The sequence below is a fragment of the Vipera ursinii genome (genome assembly GCF_947247035.1).
Source record: "Vipera ursinii genome assembly, chromosome: 10".
Lineage (NCBI taxonomy): Eukaryota > Metazoa > Chordata > Lepidosauria > Squamata > Viperidae > Vipera > Vipera ursinii.
The window spans coordinates 19,884,908-19,909,630 of NC_139520.1; the positions used below are offsets into that span (position 1 = coordinate 19,884,908).

General features: G+C 43.2%; 1 protein-coding gene across 1 annotated transcript in view; it reads left to right on the forward strand.

Annotated features, from left to right (window-relative positions):
* The first annotated feature begins 757 nt into the window (after positions 1–757).
* Positions 758–24,723, forward strand: part of CDH13 (cadherin 13) — a 388,341-nt gene continuing 364,375 nt past the window's right edge. The window contains exon 1 of the mRNA XM_083370604.1: positions 758–1,284. Within this exon, the coding sequence (XP_083226730.1) occupies positions 1,237–1,284 (48 nt within the window). The 5' untranslated portion in view covers positions 758–1,236. The remainder of the gene's footprint in view (positions 1,285–24,723) is intronic.

Consider the following 24,723-nt stretch of genomic DNA (forward strand, 5'->3'; position numbering starts at 1 on the left):
GCTTTTTAGTTGAAACATCAACTTGTTGTTGAACAAGAAGGGAAAATGTTGGGAGTTGAGGAAAGGAGGGTTAACATTCATTCTACATGGTGCTTATATTAGAGCAGGGGTCTTCAAACTTGGCCCTTTTATGACTTGTGGACTTCAACTCCCAGAATTCCAAAGCCAGCGTGCCTGGCTGAGGAATTCTGGGAGTTGAAGTCCACAAGTCATAAAAGGACCAAGTTTGAAGATCCCTGTATTAGAGGGTGGGGGCGGTGTGTCTGCCATTATTTGGAAATAAAACCTTTTTCTCTTGTTGTAAGATGATACTGGTTTGCTTTTGCAGGGTTGTGTATGTAGGGCTGAAATAAGTATGCTCACAATGCTGTCTTTCGACATTCCAGATTCTGTATTCCAAATCCCAATGTGCTACATGGATTTTGGTCCAGCGGACAATCTTGAAGAATCTTCTGCAAGGAGATAAGATTGTTGCAAACTACCCTCCGGGATCTCTGCTCTGGAAGACCAAGTCCACTCTTAACTCAGCCGTTAGTGACATCTCTGGCCCTGGGTTGGATGTTTTCCATCAAGTCCACTTGATCTGTCCTCCCTTTCCTTGGCAAGATGAACTGAAAACCCAGTCAGGATTTCGAGGATGGGACTTCCCAACACTTAGGAAGTACCCAAAGCCCGTGGCAGCCTCGGCTTTGATTTATTCAGAATAAAGCCCTCCCAATTAACAGCCCCTTAAAGAAAATGCTGCCGTGCAACCGGGACCGACAATGCCCTCAAGTGCAAATCTGAAGCGGGGAGGGAACGCAGCGAACTGTGCCTGCCTTTCAAAAAAAAAAACCCATCACGAAATGCGTGATTTCTTAAGCAGCGACTTTCTTCCTTTGCCGAGTGTGGAGCTTTTCTGAAAGAATTGCATTTGGCAAGGGGGACCGTGCCCAAGCTGTGTGATGCAAAAAAAAAAAGAAAAAAGAAAGAAAGAAAGAACATTGGTGAAGAAAGCATCCTTGTAAAGCTATTGGTTCTGGTCATCAGCCTTTATCCAATGCTTTGGTGGTGATGTTGCTCTCTATTTGGGAAGTTGGCGAGCTCTCAAGACCGTCTCCCTCTCTCTCTCTCTCTCTCTCTCTCCCCCTCTCTCACGCTCTCCCTCTCCTCAAAGCCTGTTCCACAGTGGAAAATATGCTCAGTGCAGCTCAGTGCATGCAGGAGAATACCTCCAGTAGCTTCTAAGCTAACACAATGCAGCACAACATTCAATTTACGGTCGTCGCCTTCATCCTAAGCCAGGTAAGGCATCTGATTCTGGTTATTTGGTCCTTGAAACTGTGCAGGATTTCTTTACCGTTTCCTTTTCTCTCCCACCCCCCCACCCCCCACCCCCCATTCTTCTGTCTTTTTTGTTTTGTTTTGGGTTTTTTTTGCATTTGGCTCTTTGGAAGTGCCTGGTTTCTCAGGGGTTGCACATTGGCTAGAAACCCTGTGCAGAGGATGTGAACAGACCTTCTATAAGGCAGAAATGCCGGGTTAGTCTCCACTCACAAGAAGCAAGACGCACACTCACGTACATTTGGAGATATTGTATCTCTCTCTCTCTCTCTCTCTCTCTCTCTCTCTCTCTCTCTCTCTCTCTCTCTCTCTCTCTCTCTCTCTCTCTCTCTCTCTCTCTCTCTGTGTGTGTGTGTGTGTGTGTGTGTGTGTGTGTAGATGGAGAGGTCTGAGCAAACGTTATTTGATCCCCATGTTTACAGAAGTGGGGCAGTGGCTTGAACGTGGAAGAGCAGGGAAAATTTTTCATCTTTTTTAATAGGCTTCAACTTTGATTTGCTCCTTCTTTCCTTGTCTTCTGCTCTTTGGGGGTGTGTGGAGAAATCCATTACAAGCAATTCCTCATCTGGTCCCAACCCCCCCCCCGTGAAAGAAGTGAAGAAGATTTAATGGGGGGGGGAGAGAAAAAGAACGAGGCTGCCGGAGCTCCTTCTCCGAGTCCCCCTCTTAAATCTTCTGTGGATTTGCAAAATCGAGCATTAGTCACTATTTCCCCCCCCCACCTCGCTGGTTTCTTCTCAACTCTCATAAATCCTCCCCCTTTCCAGAAAAGCAGCAAAAATGGGAGGGGGGGGGAGAAGACACCCAGCCTTTTTAAAATCAAGAGGCTGTGATACCCTGCTGTTGCTGTCTGTCAAAAGCCGAGGAACCGGCAAAGCTGCAACTTCTGAACTCCTGTCAACTGTGGGGAGTCTTCCATTCTGGGAAGATAGCTACAGATTTGATTTTTGAAGGTGTCGTGTTGTATCACCGAAGGGTGATTTGTTGTGGTGTGACATGATGCTGTGAGTTTCCCTCTCGTGAGCTGGTTTGCCTTGCCTCGTCTGCTTCTTGTAGGAGGTTAAAGTGTTCCAGTTACGGTCTTGTTCCATTCAAGGGGAGGATACTCGGTGTAGAAAAATAAGCTAATGCCTTTTTAGGTCTGGGGAATCTGACTTGCTTTGGATTTAACTCTTGAGGTTAGACGTGCCGGAAAAAAACCTGCTTTCTAGCAATTGGACTGGGTGTCCAACTAATCCGGTATGTATGTTGAATTATTCTCCAATATCCAAAGGAGAGAGAAGATTCCCCCCCCCCCGCCCATTCTATCAGTTCGTATCTGATCCTTTCTGCTACATGTGTTAATGTCTGAATCTGGAACTTATGTATGCAAAGCACATGTTCTTCTTCTCAGAGATGGTGCCTTCTTGCGCCTGATTTCTTTTTGTCCTCTCATTTAAGGTAGATCAAAGCAGTCACAAAACCTTGTCTGTTCTATTGCTTTAATTGTACTTACGCCGCATTCGCACTTCTAAGGGGTTCTGACACACAATCTCCAAACACAACAATGTGGACTGAAAACAAAGTACTGTAGATCCTGGTTTTGTCCAGGAGGAAATTTCAAAAGATCAGTCCTCCGGATTTTCTATTTTGAGGAGAGATTGGGGAGCGTTTGAATGCTGAAGGTTGAGTTTTCCTAGTTGTACCCAGTAAAATTAAGAATTTTTAAAACATGGCAAAACCTGGAATCTTGGCAGGTTGTTTACAGACAATGGTTTCAGCAACTAACGTTTAGAGTGGTGGGACCTCTATTGCAGTGGCTTCAGGTTCAAATGATGGAATTGTGTAAATTAGATACATACAATGATGTTTAGGGTTAGAGATGCAATGTTTATTCATTCCTTAATCAACCTGATTAGGATTCTTAACTAAAATGATTGAAGAGCTTCATTGCTAAGGTGGACTCAGCTCTGGTTAGCCATTCAGATTGAAGGTTACGATTGAACGTCAAGCTAACAATAATCCAACTTGCTTAGTTGTGGCTTAACTCATTACTCCAACCCACCTGTTATGATTTGTAAACCATAGCTGACATTTCAGCACCCCAACTGGTTTTGAGGGAAGAAACTATGATTAAACAAACCATGATTTAGTGGGAGGGTTCCCCCCCCCCCAAATGACAGAATAGATTTGCTCTGCCAGAATGACAGAATAGATTTTGTCTTAAAGCAAGGAGAACATGATTATTTTGACCTGGAGAATTGTCTTTTTTTAGGATTTTGAGAGTGTGACTTCAAGACATTTGGATGAAAGGAAAGGAAAAAAGTGTTGATGATCAAATTCCATATTCCATATTGTTCCTTTGCTCCTCTTTATTTATTTATTTAGCATATGGCATATCGTACATGGGCTAGGGTTAGGGTTACTCTACTCTGAAACTTCTTCAATGGCTTTAGGCAAGTCACTACATCTCACCTTAAACAATCAAGTAGGAGGGTTGTAAATGCTAGCTTGTTCTTTTGATGAAGGGTAAGCAGGATCCACAGCCAGCATTAGAGAGATAAATCCTACTTTAAGTCAGTGTTGGCTGTCCTCGACCCCACAATTCCTATGGGTAATGAACACAGAGGAAAGCAATTTCCCTTTCTCTTGCCTTGAATTGCATGGCTTTTCTGAAAGGATCCAGACTGTCATCTCTTAAATGTCGTTTAACAGAAGATCAAATTGTAGAGCTTTATAATTTCTAACTTTATTTAGGATCCTACCCCCAAGATTCTAATTTTGTGGTGGGAAGTTAACAGAAAACAGCTGAACGAGCTAACTCTGACAATGTGCCAAAATGTCTGGGCAAGGGAGGAACACGTCTTGGGCTCCGCAGTAGGAAGTTACTCCCTTTGGTTAGGAAATAACAACAGCCTGCTTGCAATGTTGCACTTCAACAAGCCTTAGTATCTGGTAGAAATATTGGGGGAAAGAGATCTGGATGAGACTGCAGCAGCTGGTGAGCTGGAAGGAGAAGGAAAGTTGCTACAGGAGCTATTTTGATAAAATGGTTGTACTCAACTTTCCCTAACTTTAATGCTGCAGAGACTGCGCACTGCAAAGCAGGGGTGAAGTTACTTGTACCAAGCTGTCTAACCAGGTTCCTGTGTGGCAGGAATATTTTATGTTCCTGTTCTCAGCAGCATTCACGTTTCCTTCCTTGACATCCAGCATGGAAATGGCAAACTTTGGTTTTGATCAATTGATGAAGAAGACATCAGTTGCCCTAATGCCTTTCAATGTAAAACCTCCATCAAATACACACGAACATCTCAAGTTTGGCAGTCACCATCATTAAAGGGAAAAGTAAATAGCTCATGCACAGGCCTTTAGGTCTAAATCTGCAGAAATTACTTAAATTAGTTCTGTTATTTCCCGCCCCCCCAACAAGCTGCCAGATCATTCTGTGATGTTCCTGCTTCTAAGACTGGGAAAACTGAGACAGAGATGGATTGAAGAGCTTTTAGCCTGGGCACCTTCACCCATTCAATGTATGTATAGACTATTACATGCAGACACACAGGCAACAATGGCAGATTAGGGTTAGGATGTGTGTCCTTTTGTTCTAGTTTTGGAGTTGCATCAGGAAGGGAGCGAGCCCGTATCTGATACACACACACACACACACACACACACACACAAACATATATGGCCTCCCACAAGTTAGGATCCCCATCTTCCCTTGTGAGGTCAAGTCAAGTCAAACTTTCCATCAGTGTCCGTTTTGCTATATGCACCTCCCTTCTCAAATCTCAAGATGGGTTTAGTTGGGCTATCCAGATACTATAGAAATACTATAGTTTGTGAAGGAACAAAAAATATTGGCCATGCCAACACCCAACACCCATGTGAATTTATTGAAGCCTGGTACTCTACCAAAGGATCAATTGACAAGCATATTGATCTGGATCCAGTATAAAGGTAAAGGTAAAGGTTCCCCCGCACATGCATGCTAGTCGTTTCCGACTCTAGGGGCCGGTGCTCATCTCCGTTTCAAAGCCGAAGAGCCAGCGCTTGTCCGAGGACGTCTCCGTGGTCATGTGGCCGGCATGACTAGACGCCAAAGGCGCACGGAACGCTGTTACCTTCCCACCGTAGTGGTCCCTATTTTTCTACTTGCATTTTTACGTGCTTTTGAACTGCTAGGTTGGCAGAAGCTGGGACGAGTAACAGGAGCTCACTCTGTTACGCGGCACTCGGGATTCGACCCGCCAAACTGCCGACCTTCTGATCGACAAGCTCAGCATCCTAACCCACTGAGCCACCGCGTCCCTTGAGCCACCGCGTCCCTGGATCCAGTATATGAATATATAAAAAAACCAGACCATTCAAAACGACCCAATCAGCAAGAGAACCAGTCAGCTGCTCAGAACTGAAATATAGATCCAAACAAACAACCAATCACACGGCCAACTGAACACACTGGCACACAAGACATTTATGAGCTAAGGAGAATAGGACAAGACAATTCTGATGATGTTAACCTAGTCCGGTAACGAAACATTCAGAAGCTAACTTGAAACAAGATTGGAGAGCAAACCACTGCCATAATACTATAGAAAAGTATTTTCTATAGAGAAGCAGCAGAGGTGAGGTTTCCTCTGGCTGAGAGGCATAGGATGAGAAAGAAGTAGCCCCTTCAAGATGCCCCCAGAAGACAGTTTTGTCCTCCTTTATGATGTGCCATTAGCAGGCTGCAATAAACTCTATGCCAATGGGATTCTGGGAGAAGATAGGATCTCTCTCAGGGGACACAGAATAAGATCTATCGGTCACAGGCTTGAGGTATGACAACTCCATCGTTGGTTGACAACCATGACTTCTAAGCTTTGAAGACGCCTGGCTTCGACTGTTACCTTAAGCCCTAGCTGATTTTTAGCCATGGTTAGTTGAGTAGCCCTAGCTTATCTGGCTCCACACACTGCACCATGCCACAGCATGATTTATTTAGGTTTTTGTCAAACGTGACATATGGAAGCTGAGACTGTAGTTTGCAAGCTAGCACTTCTAGCTGTGGGTGAACCCAGCCGATGGCCAGGAATAAAATAAAACCCAGTTGATGGCCAGAAACTGAGCTGGTATATGTATGCGAAAATAATATCAAGTTTTAATTGCAAAGGGAAATAAGGCTAAAAAAGAAAGTTTTTCAAGGGAGACAGTGAATTACAAAACACACCCAGAGAGACATACCTAGAAATCGCCAACTTTTGTTCTGTTTCTCCAGAAGAGGGCTCCCCATGCAGCGTGAAAATTAGAAAGCCTTTAAAAGAATGGCCTGTAGCTACAGAGAGAAGAGAGAGAAAAAAAATAGGTATTCCTGCAATGAAACTGAGTTTAAATAACTTGGAAACCTGATCACGGCTTCTCTCCTTCTGGTCTGGGATCTTCTCATTCAACCCAGCCTAACTGATGGATTTCTATCTGTCAAAAAGATGTTTTGTGCTAGGAGCAAACATATTAACATACAAAAAAGGAAGTAGGAATGGGACACGTGGACAACATCATCTAAATGACTTTGTGCTGTTATATTCAAGTGGGGAAATCTTGAGTCAAAATCCTTATTTGGGACTGAAAATGAATGTCCCCAAACCAGAAGAAAGTTTGTGAGTGTGTTATTACTAAGTCTTCCCAGTAAAGCTGAATGCAAGGAATCTTCACTGCCCTGGAAAAACCTCTGATGCTGCAGTGCTCCTTAGAATCACAGAATCCTAGGGCTAGAGGGGACCTTGGAGGTCTTCTAGTCCAACCCCTTGCCCAAGGTAGGAGAACTTAGGGCATCCTGGACAAATGTCTGCCGATCTTTACTTGAAGACCAACACTGGCTTTACCCTTAGATGTCCTCAGAGTGTTAGGGAGTTTCCAGCAATCATTCCTTGCTGAGCCAATTGACTTTAGAAGCAATGAAGATGGATTGACGATGTTTGATTTATAGCTGCGTGTCAAGCGGTTCCTCTAGATTGGCATTCCTCAACCTCAGCAACTCTAAGAGGTGTGGACTTCAACTCCCAGAATTTCGCAGCCACACAAGGCTGGCTGGGACGTTCTGCCCGTTGTGGTCCACACCTCTTAAAGTAGCTGAGGTTGAGAAATACACACAGGCATATCGACATAATTCTGTCAGGGGAAGAAGTGTTGAGAAGATTCTACTTTTTAGCACTTATTGATTGGCGAGCTGCAGAGAGAGCATCTGCTGGTTGAAGGGCAAGGAAGGGGAAGATCCTTGGAAAACATGTTCCTGGGTTGAAAATGTTGCAGATGCTTTTGGTGTTGAAGTTGGTGGCAATGCAGAAGGACCCAGCACTGAGCATTATTTGGACTAGTTTAATTCAGCATTGCATGCTAAACGTCAAAGCTTGCCTTGGCTTAAGGTCCACAAAAGAAAAATAATTAAGGAAAGTACCAATAGAAGAGAATAGCAATCTAAAAAATACCTTACTTGTTTTGTGTTAACTTTCAATGGTGTGAGGTCCTTGGTGCTCTCTCAACTTAATTGTTTTCTTGCAGACATTTCATGGCCCAACTAGGGAACATTATCAATGCTATTAGGGTAATGAAACATCTGCAAGAAAAGGACAAACTGAAAGTTAACACAAAGCAAGTAAGATATTGTCTAGATCGCAACTGTGATGGTCTTGACAGAGATGCTTAGTTTTGAGAGGCAACCCTACTTTTAAAACACGTACAACCTGGATATAGATGGACAGCCCTTCAGCCCGACAAAAGTATTCATACAGAAGTCTGTTGTTTTTTGAAGCAGGAGATGGCTGTTTTAATCAACCATCTCGAGATCCTAGTGTTCCTACTCTAGGTAAAGGTAAAGGTTCCCCCGCACATGCGTGCTAGTCGTTTCTGACTCTAGGGGCCAGTGCTCATCTCCGTTCCAAAGCCGAAGAGCCAGCACTTGTCCGAGAACGTCTCCGTGGTCATGTGGCCGGCATGACTAGACGCCAAAGGCGCACGGAATGCTGTTACCTTCCCACCGTAGTGGTCCCTATTTTTCTACTTGCATTTTTACGTGCTTTCGAACTGATAGGTTGGCAGAAGCTGGGACGAGTAACAGGCGCTCACTCTGTTACACGGCACTCAGGATTCGACCCGCCAAACTGCAGACCTTCTGATCGACAAGCTCAGCATCCTAACCCACTGAGCCACCACGTCCCTTGTTCCTACTCTACACATACTTAAAACTATGAAAATGGACTTGAGAAGAGAGCTTTCCCAAACCTCCAAACTCAAAGGTCAAATGCTAAATTAGCTTCCAAGTGACCCGGTGAGCAATGAATGCAGAATTGTTTGAACACAGACAGCTGGATTGCCAATATCAGACCTCGGATCAATTCTGTTTAGCGGTTGAAGGAATATAGAGTAGACTCAGCCAGTGAGCTGAAAAGCCTGGGAAGTCAAAAGCTGGGGGGTGGCTTCTTTGTGACTAACGAGTCCTATTTAAAAATAAACATCTAGGCACAATAAGCAATCCGTTTCTAAGAGCTCAGCAGCAGTGATGAAATAGCATGCACTCCAGTTAAAAATAATAATAATAAAGAAAGTTTCCATTTTGCCAAATTGGTACTATCTTAAGCAGTGGGCTTTAACACTCCTTATAACTAGTCAAAACCAAGTCAATGATCAAATAGCAGATAATTGGAAATGTTCCTAATTTGGGCGTCCTCTCTGCTTTCTCCCAGAATCCTTTTCTCTCCTGAATTTAAACTAGGAGTAATTCTAGTCAAGACAAGGGGCCTGTCTGCAAAGGTCATCTGCTTTGCCTTTCTTTGCAGTTTCTGGGCTGGTCTGACTGAATTCATTTTCCATGCATATGTTGTTCATCATCAGCTGATAGAACAGGATCGTTTGGGTTCAGCTGCTCACAACTGTGTTTTGGTTAGAGTTGGACACGTTCGACTTCCCATTAGCTCTTGATCAAACGGCTTGATTATGCATTGGCAGCGTTCCTCCTGACCTTCTCTGTTGCCGTTTCCACTAGGACAAAGCGGCACAGCAAACAAGCAAACAAACAAACAAATCAGAACTGCTGCATGCAAAACATGAAAGGGTCTCCCAGTCTTGCGGCACAGGTTAAACAAGCTTTCTCAGCAGAGTTTACGAGAATTTGGAGTCGGCTTTGATCTCGAGAGCAAGCCTGTTTTGGGGGTTGGTGGTGTGCCAAAAATTACTCCTGGGTTTTGATGGCTCACTTTGCAGTGCAAAAAGAAGACCTCAAGTTGGGAGTAGGAAGCAACTTATCCCCCTCCTTTTCATGTTTGATTTCTTCTGGTTACCTTTCTTTACCTGGATGACCTGTAGGTATATGGGACGTGGTGGCTCAGTGGGTTGGGACGCTGAGCTTGTTGATCAGAAGGTCGGCAGTTTGGCAGGTCGAATCCCGAGTGCCGCGTAACAGAGTGAGCGCCTGTTACTTGTCCCAGGTTCTGCCCACCTAGCAGTTCGAAAGCGCGTAAAAATGCAAGTAGAAAAATAGGGACCACTACAGTGGGAAGGTAACAGTGTTCCGTGCGCCTTTGGCGTCTAGTCATGCCGGCCACATGACCACGGAGACGTCCTCGGACAAGCGCTGGCTCTTCGGCTTTGAAACGGAGATGAGCACCGGCCCCTAGAGTCGGAAACGACTAGCACGCATGTGCAGGGGAACCTTTACCTTTACCTGTAGGTATGCTGGGACTTCAATACCTTCTGTCCATGGTGGGTGTCCATGGACACCAAAGGACTGCAAGTGAAAAAAGTGGTGGATAAACTAGTTGATACTGATTGGAGAGAATATCTATGGTTCAGGATTGAACTACGGGCTCCTTGGTGCTCTCCGAGCTTGGTGGCACTGATAACGTCACTTAGTTTGGTAATGAAACATCTGCAAGAAAACCACCAAGCTCAAAGAGAACCAAGGACCCCACCAACTAGTTCATCCCCAATTATTTTGGCCATTGAGAAAATGGAAACGTGAGAATGGGCTCAGAGATAAACAGACCACTTGGGTTGAATATTCCTCCCCCATCCCGAATTTTAACCATTGTGCATGGCCCCTAGAAGGCCTTTCAATCTCATTCTTTTAGCACGACAGCAAACGTCTGAAATCAAGCAGTCACACTTTTTCTTCCAGAAGTTGTAGCCACTTCCCAGGGGAGAAGAACATTCTGGAAAAGAGCTTTGCTGAGTCCCTTTGAAAAGGGGGATGCTTTGCCCTCCAGGCATCACAGCAAACACGTTTTCCTGCTTCTGAGTGTTTCTACACTCCTGCTTTGTAAGTATTCTACTAATTTCCCAAGGGGTGTGAAGTCTATGTTTCCCCCGTGGGAGTGGATTTTTCTGAGTAGGACAATCAAAGCTATTAGAATTAGCAACCTTTAGAGCAAAAAGAAGTGTGCTTGGATCTACCAAAGCTGAAGGCGCATCGCTTTGGAGAAAGGAGGGAGCAGAGGTGACTTGGCAGAGGCAAATGGAAGTGCAGCTTTTTTTTTTTTCATCTGGATCTGGGACAGGATATAGTTTTCATGATTTGTCCTCCGGCCAGCCAACCTTCAGCAAGCAGAAGTTCAGATGGCTCTTCTTCTCCAGGCAGTAGGAAAACAAAGCCAAAACCAGTGGCATGGGTCTACGCAGTTTGCTTTAGTTGCTCCTTAAGACACAGGTAGTCCTTGACTTGCAACAGTTCATTTAGTGACCGTTCAAAATTAAAATGGCTCCAGGAAAGTGACTTATGACCATTTTTCACACTTATGACTGTTGTAGCATTCCCACGGTCATGTGATCAACATTCAGACACTTGGAAACCGATTCATATTTACAATGGGTTGCAATGTCCCAGGGTCATGTCATAAAATGGGGTGAAACTCACTTAACAGATGTCTCACTTAGCAACAGAAATTTGGAGGGGGGGGGTCAGTTTTGGTTCATAAGTCAAGGACTACCTGTACTTTCCTCCACTGACTGACCCTTGTCCAAGCAGAGGCCCCACCCCCACCCTCACCCCCACCTCACCCCCTGATGTCAGAATTTGGTTTGGTAAGTAGGCTTTTCAGTTCAAGTTTCTAGTTCTGGTGGTAAGAAGATTGGAGGCTAGTGTGTGTGTGTGTGGGGGGGGAAGATTCCTCAGCCTGACCATAGTCAAAGTCATTTGCTCTTCGTTGTTCTTTTGTTTCTACCTCAACCTGGAAGAACCTACTAGACACGGGATTCTCATCCTTTTCCTGAGCATAAGCAAGGACGAATGGGTAGATCTTGACAGAGGGAGACCCAAGTTTGAAATAATGAAGACCCACAACTATAAAGCAATGGAGAATCCTGCATCCTGCACTTGTGGTGCTCCCTCCCTGGGTTTTTAGAGCAAATATTGACACCCTGGGGTGATATGAAGGCACCTGCCCTCTGTAGAGGTTGAGTAGAAGACTTCCCGGGTTCCTTCTGATCAGATGATTCTATAAGTCCATATGACTTATATTTGCCCCTCTCTTTTATTCCTTTGTCCTATGCAGATGAGATGATACTACCTATGGCAGTAGGTTTGGGAATTACACACCTTTTCAAAGTGTGGGGCTGTGTGCATCCTTGGAACTGTCAGCCTTCTCAGTAAACCAGACAGGAAACACAACCAGATGAACTAACTCTACTTTACTGTAAGGCTACATTAACAGAATCTTCAAGTCTGAAAATAGAAATATTTTGCCATCTTCTTGGACTGAGAAATTAGGGAGTGTCCCTTCTGAGTCTTTCCCCATCCATTATGCAGCTGTGGGCTATGCTGTCTCTTATCTAACTTGTGTTTCCTGTTTGTGAGCATCTCTTTGCCCCGTTTCCCAAGGTCTTTCTCACCTTCTACCACAGGAGCCTAGATATTCTTGAGGGCCCAAAGATTGCAATATTAGCCTGTAATCTTTGATCTCCTGGATCTCCTGTAGATATTGGGCAACAAGTTATTTTTATCTGGCATACTCGCTGGGACTTTCTCCACCACGGAATTATTCAATATACAAGCCAAAGAAGTCTATAGGTGGCTTGAGCTATGACTCACAGATTACAGCTTCTTTGTTGAAACACCACTTCTTTGCTCCAAATTCTACATTAAAATGTGCACCGAGTGAGCATCCATGCCCCATGATCATCCTCTTCCCACCCACAACCTGGCATGCTCCTTATTGCATAGTAGCTCTCCAGATTCTCAGTACGCACTCTGGTGCCTTTCCAGATATGCCACAAATAGAACTTTGCTTCTGAACCATGGGCAAGACACTTGCAAAAACCTGAAATGTAGAGCTTGTAATGTGTAGTTTTACTCCCACACATCACATTGCTGGACACCCTGTTGGAACGTTTGGCCTCCCTCCTGCTGGAAGCATTGGGACATCATCCTGCTGGAAAATGTGATGCAGTGGGGGAGAAAAAAAACCAATATTTGGAAAGGGAGAAGGGAAGAGAAAATGTCAGGCAAAGAGTAAAGCGAAATTGTTGTGTGATTGGGAAATGTTTCTCAGACTGACATTTATATCTCTGTGGGGTTATATCTCTGCTGGATGTGTTATTTTGAACAGGTGGCATTTTTGTCCCACTAGAAACACAAGGGTTGATGGGCTGATTGAACCAGTGGATGATGTTTTGAATTCTCAAAAAAATTGTGTCTTGTGGTTATGAAGAACTCATTAACCTGCAGCAGACTAGCTCAGAGTCGCTATTTCCAACTTGCCCCAGGCTGGGCTCTTATAACCGGTGAAACTGATGGTTTTCTTTGGCAAGAAAAGAGGTTGCCTATCGAGCGAACAAGATGATTAGCACAGTGGCTAATTATGATTCGGTTGGGTTTCTGAAGGGTTTTTTTTAAAGAGAGAAACAGGGCTGGTTTGGTTTGGTTTTTTTGTAGTATTCAGTTGATCTCCTCTGTTGAAAGAAAGCAGGAAGCAGTTGGCGACGTAGTTTGAATTTTTGCTTGTTCCTCATTCTGACGTGCAGGCAAAGAACTGGTGTTTCAGTAAACAAGCTGTAAGATATGAAGGCAAATATACATGTCCTAGGATAAAGTTGCAGGATCCATTCTGAATCGGTCACCGGGACCATTGGTTTATTCTTCCAAACTTCTGGACTCATGCTGAAGCCCCTCTTTAGGGAACTTCTCTCTCTCTCCCCTGAAATGTTACGGAAAGAGAGAGAGTTTCTCTGAGCTTGGGATCCAGTATGAGCCTGAAATCTTGGAAGAATAAATCTCTGGTCCAGGTGACTAACCCAGATTGGATCCTGTAAGATATGAGTCATATCATGTGGTGTGCAATGTTGTCAGGATTCCCAAGAAGGAAGGGATGCATTCTGAAACACCAAGAGATAGTAAAGTGGGATCCTTGATGTTCTCTGAGCTTGGTGGTTTTCTTGCAGATGTTTCTGCACTGATGATGTTACTTAATCTGGTAACGAAACATCTGCAAGAAAACTCAGAGAGCACCAAAACCCCACAGTTCAACTCTGAGCAACAAATATTGTTTTGCATCAAGACTGCAAAGTTTAGATACTTGAGTTGAGAGGAAGAGAGTTAAGACGGCTCCTCCCTAGAAGTTCTCAGAGTCTTTCTTTAATGACGCAGGTGACTGCTTTAGTTTGGCAAGAATCTGTCTATAGGTGAAGAACAATGAAGGAAACTCCTTGGAAGAAACTTTATGTATCTTCCTTGGTCTTGAGGGCCTGATACTCCATAAGCCACTGGCAGGTCTCTTGTCCATGTGAACTTAACTGATCATCCCATGGGGAAGAAGGCTATGCTTCACCTTCCTTATCATTTTACAAAAAAGGGGGCAGGTTGGCCACCTTCTGTATCACGAAGAGATGGAACAAGCTAAAGAACCTCACATGAGCACCATAGTGTGATATGGTTGTTTGACACATGACCTTATTTCCCACACTTGGAGAAGTCCTAGCAGAAGTCCTAAACAAGTTGAACAACTCCTAGGCCTGCAAAGCAGAGTAGGGTAGAGCAGATATTTACACCTGAGTTTCTCAATTTTGCTTTTTCAGGAGTAATTAATCAATGCACGGCAATCTCATATTATAATCACATTTGCATAATACAGTGCCCATTAATAAGCATTCTTTATGGTTTCTTTACATAATGTGCACTTTAATATAAGCTTGTTCTCTTTAATACAAAGAAGTTGAAAACAATTCGAGGAATTAATCTTTCATTTCCTTCTTCCTACACTTCAGAAAGAAGAGAAACTATAAATAAAATGAGTTTGACCTGCTCATTTCAATACTGTATTAAATAAGTATCCCTACTCATGCAATTTAGGATGGGACTCCATTCCCTCCCCCTCCCATGAATCAGTTTAAGCTATTTAGTCCATTTTTACAATTTGTTTTATTTGTATTATTCCAAGGTGGTTTTCCAATTGTTTTTAAAGGGCAAGGGTTTTATAGGTCTCTCTGTGGGAGATAAATAGATTTTTCTGATCTTTAGAGTACAAGAATATATGTCTGTGCATTTGCTCTATTTCTTTTATTTGCCCAGATAAACAAGACCGTGATTATGGCTATTTTTCTAGGAATTTATTGAGAATTTTCCCCTCCTTATTTTTTCTGAAATGAAGGAAGCCTAGTAAACCTTTCAGAGCCTATGCATTCTACATTATATCACACCATTTGGTGACTTTCTTGCTGTGGATTCTTGCCCTTAGCAATGTCTATTGATCTAGACCAGGGGTAGGTAACCTTGGCTCTTTTATGACTCGTGGACTTCAACTCTCAGAATTCCCCAAGCCAGCCATGCTGGCTCAGAAATTCTAGGGGTTGAAGTCCACGAGTCATGAAAGAGCCAAGGTTGCCTACCCCTGGTCTAGACAGCTTCATTAGGTGTGGACCTCAATTCCCAGAATTCTTAGTCATAGATAAACAGGCAGTCCTCAACTTACAACCCACAACTGAGCTCAATTATTGCCAAGTGAGACAGTTGTTAATTGAGCTTTGGTCCTTTTCATGACCTTTCTTGCCCTAGTTGTTAAGTGAATCACTTTGAATGGTCACTAGGTGCTATGTCATTTATCAAAGACTATCTTATAACGGCTTTTCTGCAGAAGTTATTCAATTCCTCGTGGAACCCTAGGGCTTCATAAAACTCGATCAAAAGAATAAACATAAATGCTTTAATATCACAAAAATCAGTATTTTAAACAACTGTCTTCCTCTTTATTCTCCTCTATAGTTCAAATCTTTTCAGCTTAATCCCTCATTCCATTCTTGCCTCAAATTATTGCACCTTAGTTAAGTTGTCCCTGTGCTGTCTGATTTCTTGATACAGGGATGTCCAACCTTGGCAACTTTTAAGACTTGTGGACTTCAACTCCCAGAATGGCTGGCTAGGGCAGGGGTCAGCAACCTGAAACAGTGAAAGAGCCACTCGAAACCGGTTCCCTCACAAAAGGAAAAACTGGGAGCCGCAAAAAAATGTGTGCGCATGCGCATACATGCGCGCATGCGCAGAACAGGGTTTGACTGAAGAGTGGAGCCAAGGCGAGATATGCACCTACCCTGCATATTTGAATTGATTGGTTGAACTTTTTTAGTCCCACTTTTTTTTTTTTTTTGGACTGCACATGGCAGAGGACTAGGAGCCGCAGGAGACGGCTGAAAGAGCCGCATGCGGTTCCGGAGATGCGGGTTGCAGACCTGTGGGCTAGAGGATTCTGGGAGCTGAAGTCCACTGGTCTTAAAGCTGCCAAAGTTGGACAATCCTGCCTTATTACATTCATAGCTGGACCGTTTTCACTTCACTGTAATATTTATGCCACCAAGGTGGTGGTGGGGGATCTGTTTAAGGTACTGAAAAGGTAACCAACTCCCGACAGTAATATATGGAGCTTGATTCTTGCTGATGTAGCTGCTGAACACGGTATGCTTTTCACATGCTGACAATGGAGTCCTGAGCAAGGAGATAAAAAACTGAATATATTGAAAACTGCAAAACAGATTGAAGGATGAGCTTTTCATCTCTTCCCTCTCTCTCTCTCTCTCTCTTTTACTTTCAGCCTCCACTTTTGGCTTTTGTCACTTTGCAGTTTAGAGGGCAAGAGGGGAGACGTGGCTTCTTGTTCGTAGTGTACCTGGTGATGTATAGAGGACAGGAAGACGAATTGGTAGTGGTTTCTGACATTTGGGATGGAACCCCATAGCTTAAAAGGAAATGCTTGGGAGTGACCAGGCTGCCAATTCTGATCTATAGAGGCTACCAATGTTTGTTCTTCTTTAGCTTCACAAATCTCCCCGGTTTCAGACTTGCAAGATTGATTTCGGCCTTGCTGATGCAACTGGTTCTAAATTTACGGGGAGGTTACATGAAGGCAATCTTGCAACTCTGAAAGTACATCTCTCTCTCTCTCCCCCCCCCTTGCCTTTACAGTTCAAGAAACTAGGGAGGGTGTCTTTTGAGAAGCTTGTCACACCCTCGTTTAAAGGGTTTCTTGTTTGAGCAGGGAGTTGGACTAGAGGATCTCCAAGGTCCCTTCCAATTCTGTTATTCTGCAGGCTCACTGCTGCTTGTCTCATGTTGTTTACTTTTCTTCCTTGTCTCAAGGTCATTCCCACATAGCCTTAGCAAGAGCCAACCTATAGGCTCTTGATTGCAGATTACTTCTCTGCAGGGCTTTTTTTGTCATAGAACGCTCAGAACGGAGTTCCGGCACCTTTTTTGGATGGAACCTTGTAGGGTAGGCAAGGCGGGTTGTATGACATGTGTGAGTTACGGCACCTTTTTCTTTTACAAAAGAAGCACTGCTTCTCTGGCCCATCAGCAGAGATATAATTTGTGTTTGCAAGGAAATTCATCCCAGTATGGTGGTTCTTTGGCACTCAGATGTAGAAAGGTCCCTAATGCAGCTGGCTGAAAGGACTAAGGAAATAAATAGAAGCAAGAGAAGATAATTGGAGCAGAATCACGATTATCAGACGGCATTAATGTTTTCGCCAGATCTTAGAACCTGCTTGTTCAGCTGGGCCTTCTTTGGATAATGATCTTTCACCCAGCCAGCTGCAGAATGAGGCTCCTTAGCAGAAGGCCAAGTGATCACAGTAAAAAGCCTCCAGAACCATCTCTCTCCATCTACATATGTCTGCATTAGTGGCAAATGGTACCATCACTTTGTAATAATAGACGGAAGCAAGAGCCAGTTTGGTGTAATGGTTAACACACTGGGCAAGAAACAGAGAGCCCATGAGAGAGGGCAAGAAACAGAGAGCCGGAAGTTGCGGCCGGCATCAACTTCCCTCCGTCCAGTGCGCTCCCACAGAGAGGGCCTCCTCAGGGTGCCTCCGATCAGGGAATGTCGACTGGTGGCCCCCAGGGGGAGGGCATTCTCTGTGGGTGCGCCAGACCTATAGAACCGCTTGCCGGTTGAGCTCCGGATGGCCCCCGACCTTCGCTCCTTCCGGCGGGATCTAAAAACTTATTTATTTGAGCAATCCAGCCTGGTTTGATGGGTTAAGGGTTGGGGTTTTAACATGATTTTTTAATTACTGTATATATCGGGCATAATATTTAATTGTTTTTTTTAACTTTTGTACTTGGTTTTTAATATTTATTGCCCTGTACACCGCCCTGAGTCCTTCGGGAGAAGGGCGGTATAAAAATTTAATAAATATATAAATAAATATAAATAATATATGTATTCAGGCTCTTCCTTAGGCACAAATCCAGCTGGGTGACCTTGGGCCAGTCACACGCACTCAATCCTAAGAAGGAAGCGATGGCAAAACCAATTCTAAAAAAGCCTTGCTGAGAAAACTTCACAGATTTGTCTACACCAGGGGTGGGGAACCTTGGCTCTTTTATGACTTGTGGATTTCAACTCCTAGCTGGCTCAGGAATTCTGGGAGTTGAAGTCCACAAGTCATAAAAGAGCCAAGGTTCCCCACCCCTGGTGTAGACAATTGCCAGGAATCAAAAACTGCCATGAAGGCATAAAAAAAAATAGCAATAAAATGTATGCCTGTGTAGATATAGGTAGTCCTCGACAGACATGTGGGTAGACCTCAACAATTCATTTAGTGACCATTCACAGTTACAACACTAAAAAAAATGACTTATGACCGTTTTTCAATCTTACCACCGTTGCAGCATCCTGGTGATCATGTGATCAAAATTTGGGTTGCTGGGCAACAGGCTCCTATTTATGACGGTTGCAATGTTGACGTTGTGACCTTCTGACCAGCAAAGTCAATGGGGAAGCCAGGGTCACGTAACAACCATGTTACTAACTTAACAACTGCCGTGATTCACTCAAGAGCGGTGGCAAGGAAGGTGGTAAAATGGGACAAAACTCGCTTAACATCTTTCTCACTGAACAACAGAAATTTTGGGATTCAGTTGTGGTCATATGTCGAGGCCTGTCTGCATCTATCTGAAATCAGGGGAAATATTTACTCTGTGGCAAGGAAGACTGTTTTTTTTTTTAAAAATAAGACCGCAAAACTTACTTAACAAATGTTTCACTTAGCAGTAGAAATTTTGGACTCCGTTGCTGTCGTAAGTCGAGGACTATCTGTGCATCCACACCCATTAAAAGAAGAGGTCAGTGGTAAATTGGTAGGTCAATGCAAAGCCTTGAAAGTCACTTTGTTTTGAATCAGCCTTTGGTCGAATAGCCCTTTGAGGATGTTTTGCAAACTGAGGTGCCCTCCTGCTCTACGGGCTACGTGAGATCTTCTGTCTGACATTGAACAAGCCACTTCTACAACCTTGGATGGTCTACTGTGCATGAGAAGAAGACATTGCCAGAAAAAAAAAAAGGTTGGGCAGAGCTAAGTGACCATCTCAACTTTGGATTAGAGTTGAGGTACCTTTTGAGAAGTACAGGCAGTCCTTGAAAACTGTTTTGTGAAAAACGCTCATAAATCAATTCTTTCTGAGCTGTTGCAACTTTGAATGGTCACTAAATGAAGTGTTGTAAATCAAGAAGTAGCTGTGGCGCTGCTTTGCTGAACTCCATTATGTCACAATAACTTCCATTCTGGTAGTATACAAATAATTCTAGATTGAATCAAGAAAAAACATTCCACAGTAAGCAAACAGACATTCTGAGGACACCAAATACTAAAAATTACCCAGCTAAGTCAATAAATTGATTTCTTTTAAAAGCCTTGCTTGTAGGAACTTGATCATTCTACTATGTTTCTCAGGGCTGTTAATTTTGTTCAGGACTGGGATGAGTTAAATAAAACTTTTGCCATCAAATCTTGTGACTTAACAAACAATTAATGTATTGTTGTAGTGTCTCCAGTATTTACTTCTGACTTGCATGATTCATCGGGCACTGCTGGAGTTTAAGTGCCAATAAAAGAATAAGAACACAGAAGAGTTCAAATATCTTCAACCTTATATTGTCAAGAAGTATCGGAACATTGCTTACCTCCATTAATTGCTGTTCTTCATCACCAAGTTTGAACTACAAGGCAGGGTATCTATTAGAGTTTCAGGAAACCTCACCTAATTGCTGGAGAGTTGAGCTGATCCCACTATCTGCTTTTTTATAAACTTCTCAGAGTTTTTTTGGTTTCAAAAAATGTAGGCATTACCAAGAAATTCATGTAGCCATTAGTCAGAGATATATGACTAATCACTCAAGAACTTCTCAAGACCAGCCCAATCTGTTTTTTTCCATCTGATGTTCCTCTTACATTTCAGATGAACTTCTGCCTCTTTCAGTATAACAGAGTTGGAAGGGACCTTGGAGGTCTTCTAGTCTGACCCCCTGCTCGCACAGAAGACTCTATATTAGTGTTTCTCAACCTTGGTGACTTGAAAGTGGGTGGACTTCAACTTCCAGAATCCCTCAGACAACCATGCTTCAACTTCCAGAATCTCTTAGACAGCCATGTTTCAATTTCCAGACTTCTCCAGAGTCTGGGGGATTCTGGGAGTTCAACTCCACCCATATTCAAGTCACCAAAGTTGAAAAACATGATCCTAGACCACTTGTGGCAAGTGGCTGTCCTGTGAATTGAATCTGATTGGAAAGTTGGGATGATTCGGTTTGATTCAATTTACAGGTTTGTGTCATTTAAGCAAATCAAATTTGGATCTTTGAAATGAGCAAATGAAAGACAGGCACGGGTGATCAGAAAACCCCCAGATTAACTGAAAGAGATTTGAAGCAGTAGACTTGATACCACAAAATCAATTCAAGTTGTTTGGCAGGCGAAATATTCTCGCAGACCTGGGTAACATGTTCCTCAGCTCCTGTTAAACAACCAAGTCTTATGGTTCTTTAAAGATGGGCTTATTACAGCATGAGTGTTTGTGGAGAGTTACAGGGATTAATACATTGCCATCTTGATCTCCACTTCATCAAAAACATGCAGTCTTAAATTATAAATACACAGTTGTAGCAAGCGCCACTTGGCATGCCCTGAATTCAAGATTGCAAGGCAAGTCTGAAGGACATTGGAAGGGAGGCATAATTTCAACCCTTATCTTTAGACAAAGATACACTTTGGGACAAACCTAGTTTGAAAATTGCAGTTAAAGGGCCACGGGTGAACCAGGTGGAGTCCACTTGATCAGCTTATTGCTAAACTTGTTTTCACACTGTTAAAATTACAAGAGGAATTTTACAAGCTTGTAAAATAATGGTACAGGGGGTCCTCAACTTATGACCGATTACTTAGCCATTCAGGGTTATGGTGGACCCAAAAAAGGTCCATGGGTTCATAGTACTGATGGCCATGCATGTGCATGCGCACATACACATACACACACACACACACTGTAGTGACATGATTGCATTTGGCAACCTATTGACATTCATGGCTGTTTGCACTATCCCTCAGTCACGCAATTTATGAAGGGTTTGTTTTTTTTTGCTGGAAATCAGTCTTTGCTTCCTTGCTTTACGACCGCCATCAAAAAGACTGTAAAATCAGGCACTAATCACATGAGATCCCACTTAACAACCGAAGTGATGTACAACTGAAATTCTGGGCTCAGTTATGGTTGTGAGTTGAGAACCATCTGTACCATCAATCAAACCATTTCTAAATTTCACAATTTAGCCGAGATGCATTAGCAACACTTAAAACCTCCAAACTGGCAACGTTGCAATGTGTTTTGGATAATCTCAGGTCTAACGCTCTCTCTCAATCTCTCTCTCTCTCTCTCTCTCTCTCTCTCTCTCTCTCTCTCTCTCTCTCTCTCCCTCCCTCTCTCTCTCTCTCTCTCTCTCTCTCTCTCTCTCTCTCTGTGTGTGTGTGTGTATGTATGTTTTAAATGAAGAACATCATTTGAGGAATACACAGGTAACTTTAGATGCTGCCTGTCTGTGCTTTACATCAGTTCTTGAAAGTGACCACAGGCAAAATGAATGTCTGTCACTTGGCGATGTAACTTCTAGATTTCCTTTAGGGAATGGAAGACTGAAGACCAAATCTTTGGGCTCACATTAAACTATTGAACAAAGCAATCCCGAAAGACACATAGAGGGGTAGCAATTTACTTGCAGCATTTAGCCAAACGTAAGACCTTTTGCAGGTAAATGGAGATGGATGGCAGGTGGGCCTTGGAAACAGCCTCTGGCTTACAAATGGTCTGGAAAAGTGGGAGACGGTTCTTTTGAAGGAAAAGATGGAAATAATAAAATAAATCCCAGCTTCCCACTGGGGATCCTGAAAACCATTCTCCTCTTCCATTAAATTTGGAAAGAGATGGAGGAGAACACTTTGGAATCACAACTGGCTGTAATGAGTCCCTTGCTAATCCAAAGCAACTTAAACTTAAGTTTAAACGTGATCTGAGATGGAAAAAGAGGTTGGGTGGGTCCTGATATCCAAATAAGAGATTTGAGATTTGATTGATTTTGACCCGGCCTAACAGATGAACCCCATCTATTATGGATCTCTAACAAGACACGGTTAATGAGACCTCATAACTTAGAAGAATGCAACAGTCACTGCTTTGGGCCTTCTCATTTTTCTCTTCCATATGCTTTATTAAATGAGCCCAGCACAATTCCAAGGAGCAAGTTTTTGATTTTAAGTGAGAACATACATTTCCCATAATAGGCTACCCTAAATTGCACCCTTCTGATATCCTGCCAGCAAAACAGGAGGCTCTAATGTTTATGGAAGTGGGCATTGCACCAAATTGCCAGTGCTCTATTTTTACCCTTGATCATTTGAATGCCCATAATTTTATCAAAGCATTTCCCCCCACCCACCCACCCCGCCCTCAAAAGCAAATGGTGCTGCTTGGGAAGTTGCAATTCATTTCTCAGTTGCTCTTCTCCCTTGTTCCTGCCCCACCCTAACATTTCAACAAACACAGTCTTTTTAAAAAATAAATAAATAAATAAATAAATAAATTTCCAGCAGGGTCATTCATTCTGCCTCAACCCGAGCAGCGTGGATAATTCTAGGCTGATGGTGTCATGCGCAAAATATGTACCAGGGCTTGTCCCTGTTTCTCATACCATGGCACAGCAAACTCCCCAAAGCATGCAAGCTAAACGATGTTTGGAATGCCAGTTCCAAGGGAGATGGCGGCTTGCAGTTTAAACTAATAATAGTTTGCAGCGGGACCTGAAGTACAGAGTTTATTGTTTGTGTTTGTACTAAAAAAAAAAAATCAACGTTGCCCCAGGCTGCAGGAAAACAGCTGCCCATTTAAATCTTTTATGTCTTCTGGATTTTTAACTATGGAAATCAGCAGGGGTGCGCAGGGGTGTGTGTGTTTTGCTAACCGAGGCTCGGGCTGTGCAGGGTTTTAAAAAACGCTTTCCTTTTGTGATAAGTGAAGCCGCTTTGGAAAAAAAAGCTTTGCTTTTAAAGACCGAAGCAAATCTGTTACTTTCTTCTGAGTCGCATTTTTTCTTCTGAAGATCTCTTTCTGATATTCAGCGTGCCAATGCGTCTTTTAGTTACTAAAAAAATACAAAAGGATACCAGCAGAGGGGCAGACATTACCTCAATCAAAACCAAAGGACCACTTAAGTGAGATCTGTGGCATACATAAGAACAATCATTGGCATGGACAAATTTGCAAAAGGCAGCTTGACCTGGAACAGCGTCCATCCTGCGACAAGATCTGTAACACCATCAATATCCACATCTGCCTCTTACAGGTCTTTGGGAAGGACTCGATAGGTAGACAAAAATGCCAAACCCAGTCTGGACATCCGGACGACTGTGCAAAGATCAATCACCAGCAGCATCACAGCTGCCTTGCTCGGACCCAGTATAGATCAATTGCCCAGTGGAAGTAGAGACAGATCACATTCTGTGGAGGGTAAGTTTAGTTGTAGGTGGGACAGACCTTGGGGGAAGGGGCAAACAGATGCTTCCTAGTGAATGGTCATTTAAGAGACTGCATAGCCCACAGCTGTATAATGGGCAGGGAAAGATGTTCAGAAGGGACCTCCCTAGTTTCTCCGCTGGTAAAAGAGACCACCATAATGGTATGTGAGAAAGACCTTTGGACATGGGGATAATGGCCAGATAAGACACAGCTTAGCCCACAACTACAAAAAGGGTGGGACAAAAGGCATAGAAGGGACAAACACCCTCCCCCCCCAGTTTCTCCAGCTGTAAAGATAGAGGACAGGAAGGCCTGGAGGAACATTGTCCATGGGGTCGCGATGGGTCGGACACGACTTCGCAGCTAACAACAACAAAAGATAGGAGAATTGTAGTTTCAGCCTTGCAAAATTCTGTTCGCGTAGCTTTATCAAGAAGTAGAATTAACTTATCTACTTTTTGTGTCCTGTCTGATCTACTTGGGAGGGCTGATGATCAGTTAGACTTGCACTGGTCTGTACCTTGTACAGTTCTGGCAGAATACTTGCATATCCAATCAAAGCATTGCTCTGTTCAAAGCTCAAAGCTCTGTTTTTCTACCAAATGCAATGGAATCTAAGTGATTCAAGAGCAACAGGTGTAAGACAATGAAATGAATGGTTTGGTGCAGAAGGAAGCATCCCATTCATCAAGTAACAAAGAAGTTAAAGAAATCAGATTTGGAAGAATGATGCAACTTAGAAATGAGGAAGAAGAAGACACCAGGTTTAATTGCTGTTCTTGGGCATTGAGAATAATGTCCGTATCAGCCCAAAGTTCAGTTGACGATCAATATGGATTGTGGTTCAACGTATGATAGTTTTGAAAGCTGATAGTAGACGATAAATAGGACACACAATTGGGTACGCATTTTACATCGAGATTTACTTTATCCAAACATAAAATGAGATTTTTTTAAAAAAAAATGCATATTGAATTTATCTTTTTCTGACATTCTATTGTTCAGTGTCAAATTGTATCTCACCATCTGACTTGGCTTCCTGCTGCTTTTCTTAAGCCATCCAAGAGTCTTCTTTCATTCATCTAGTGTAGAGTACTTAGCAGAATGTCACCACC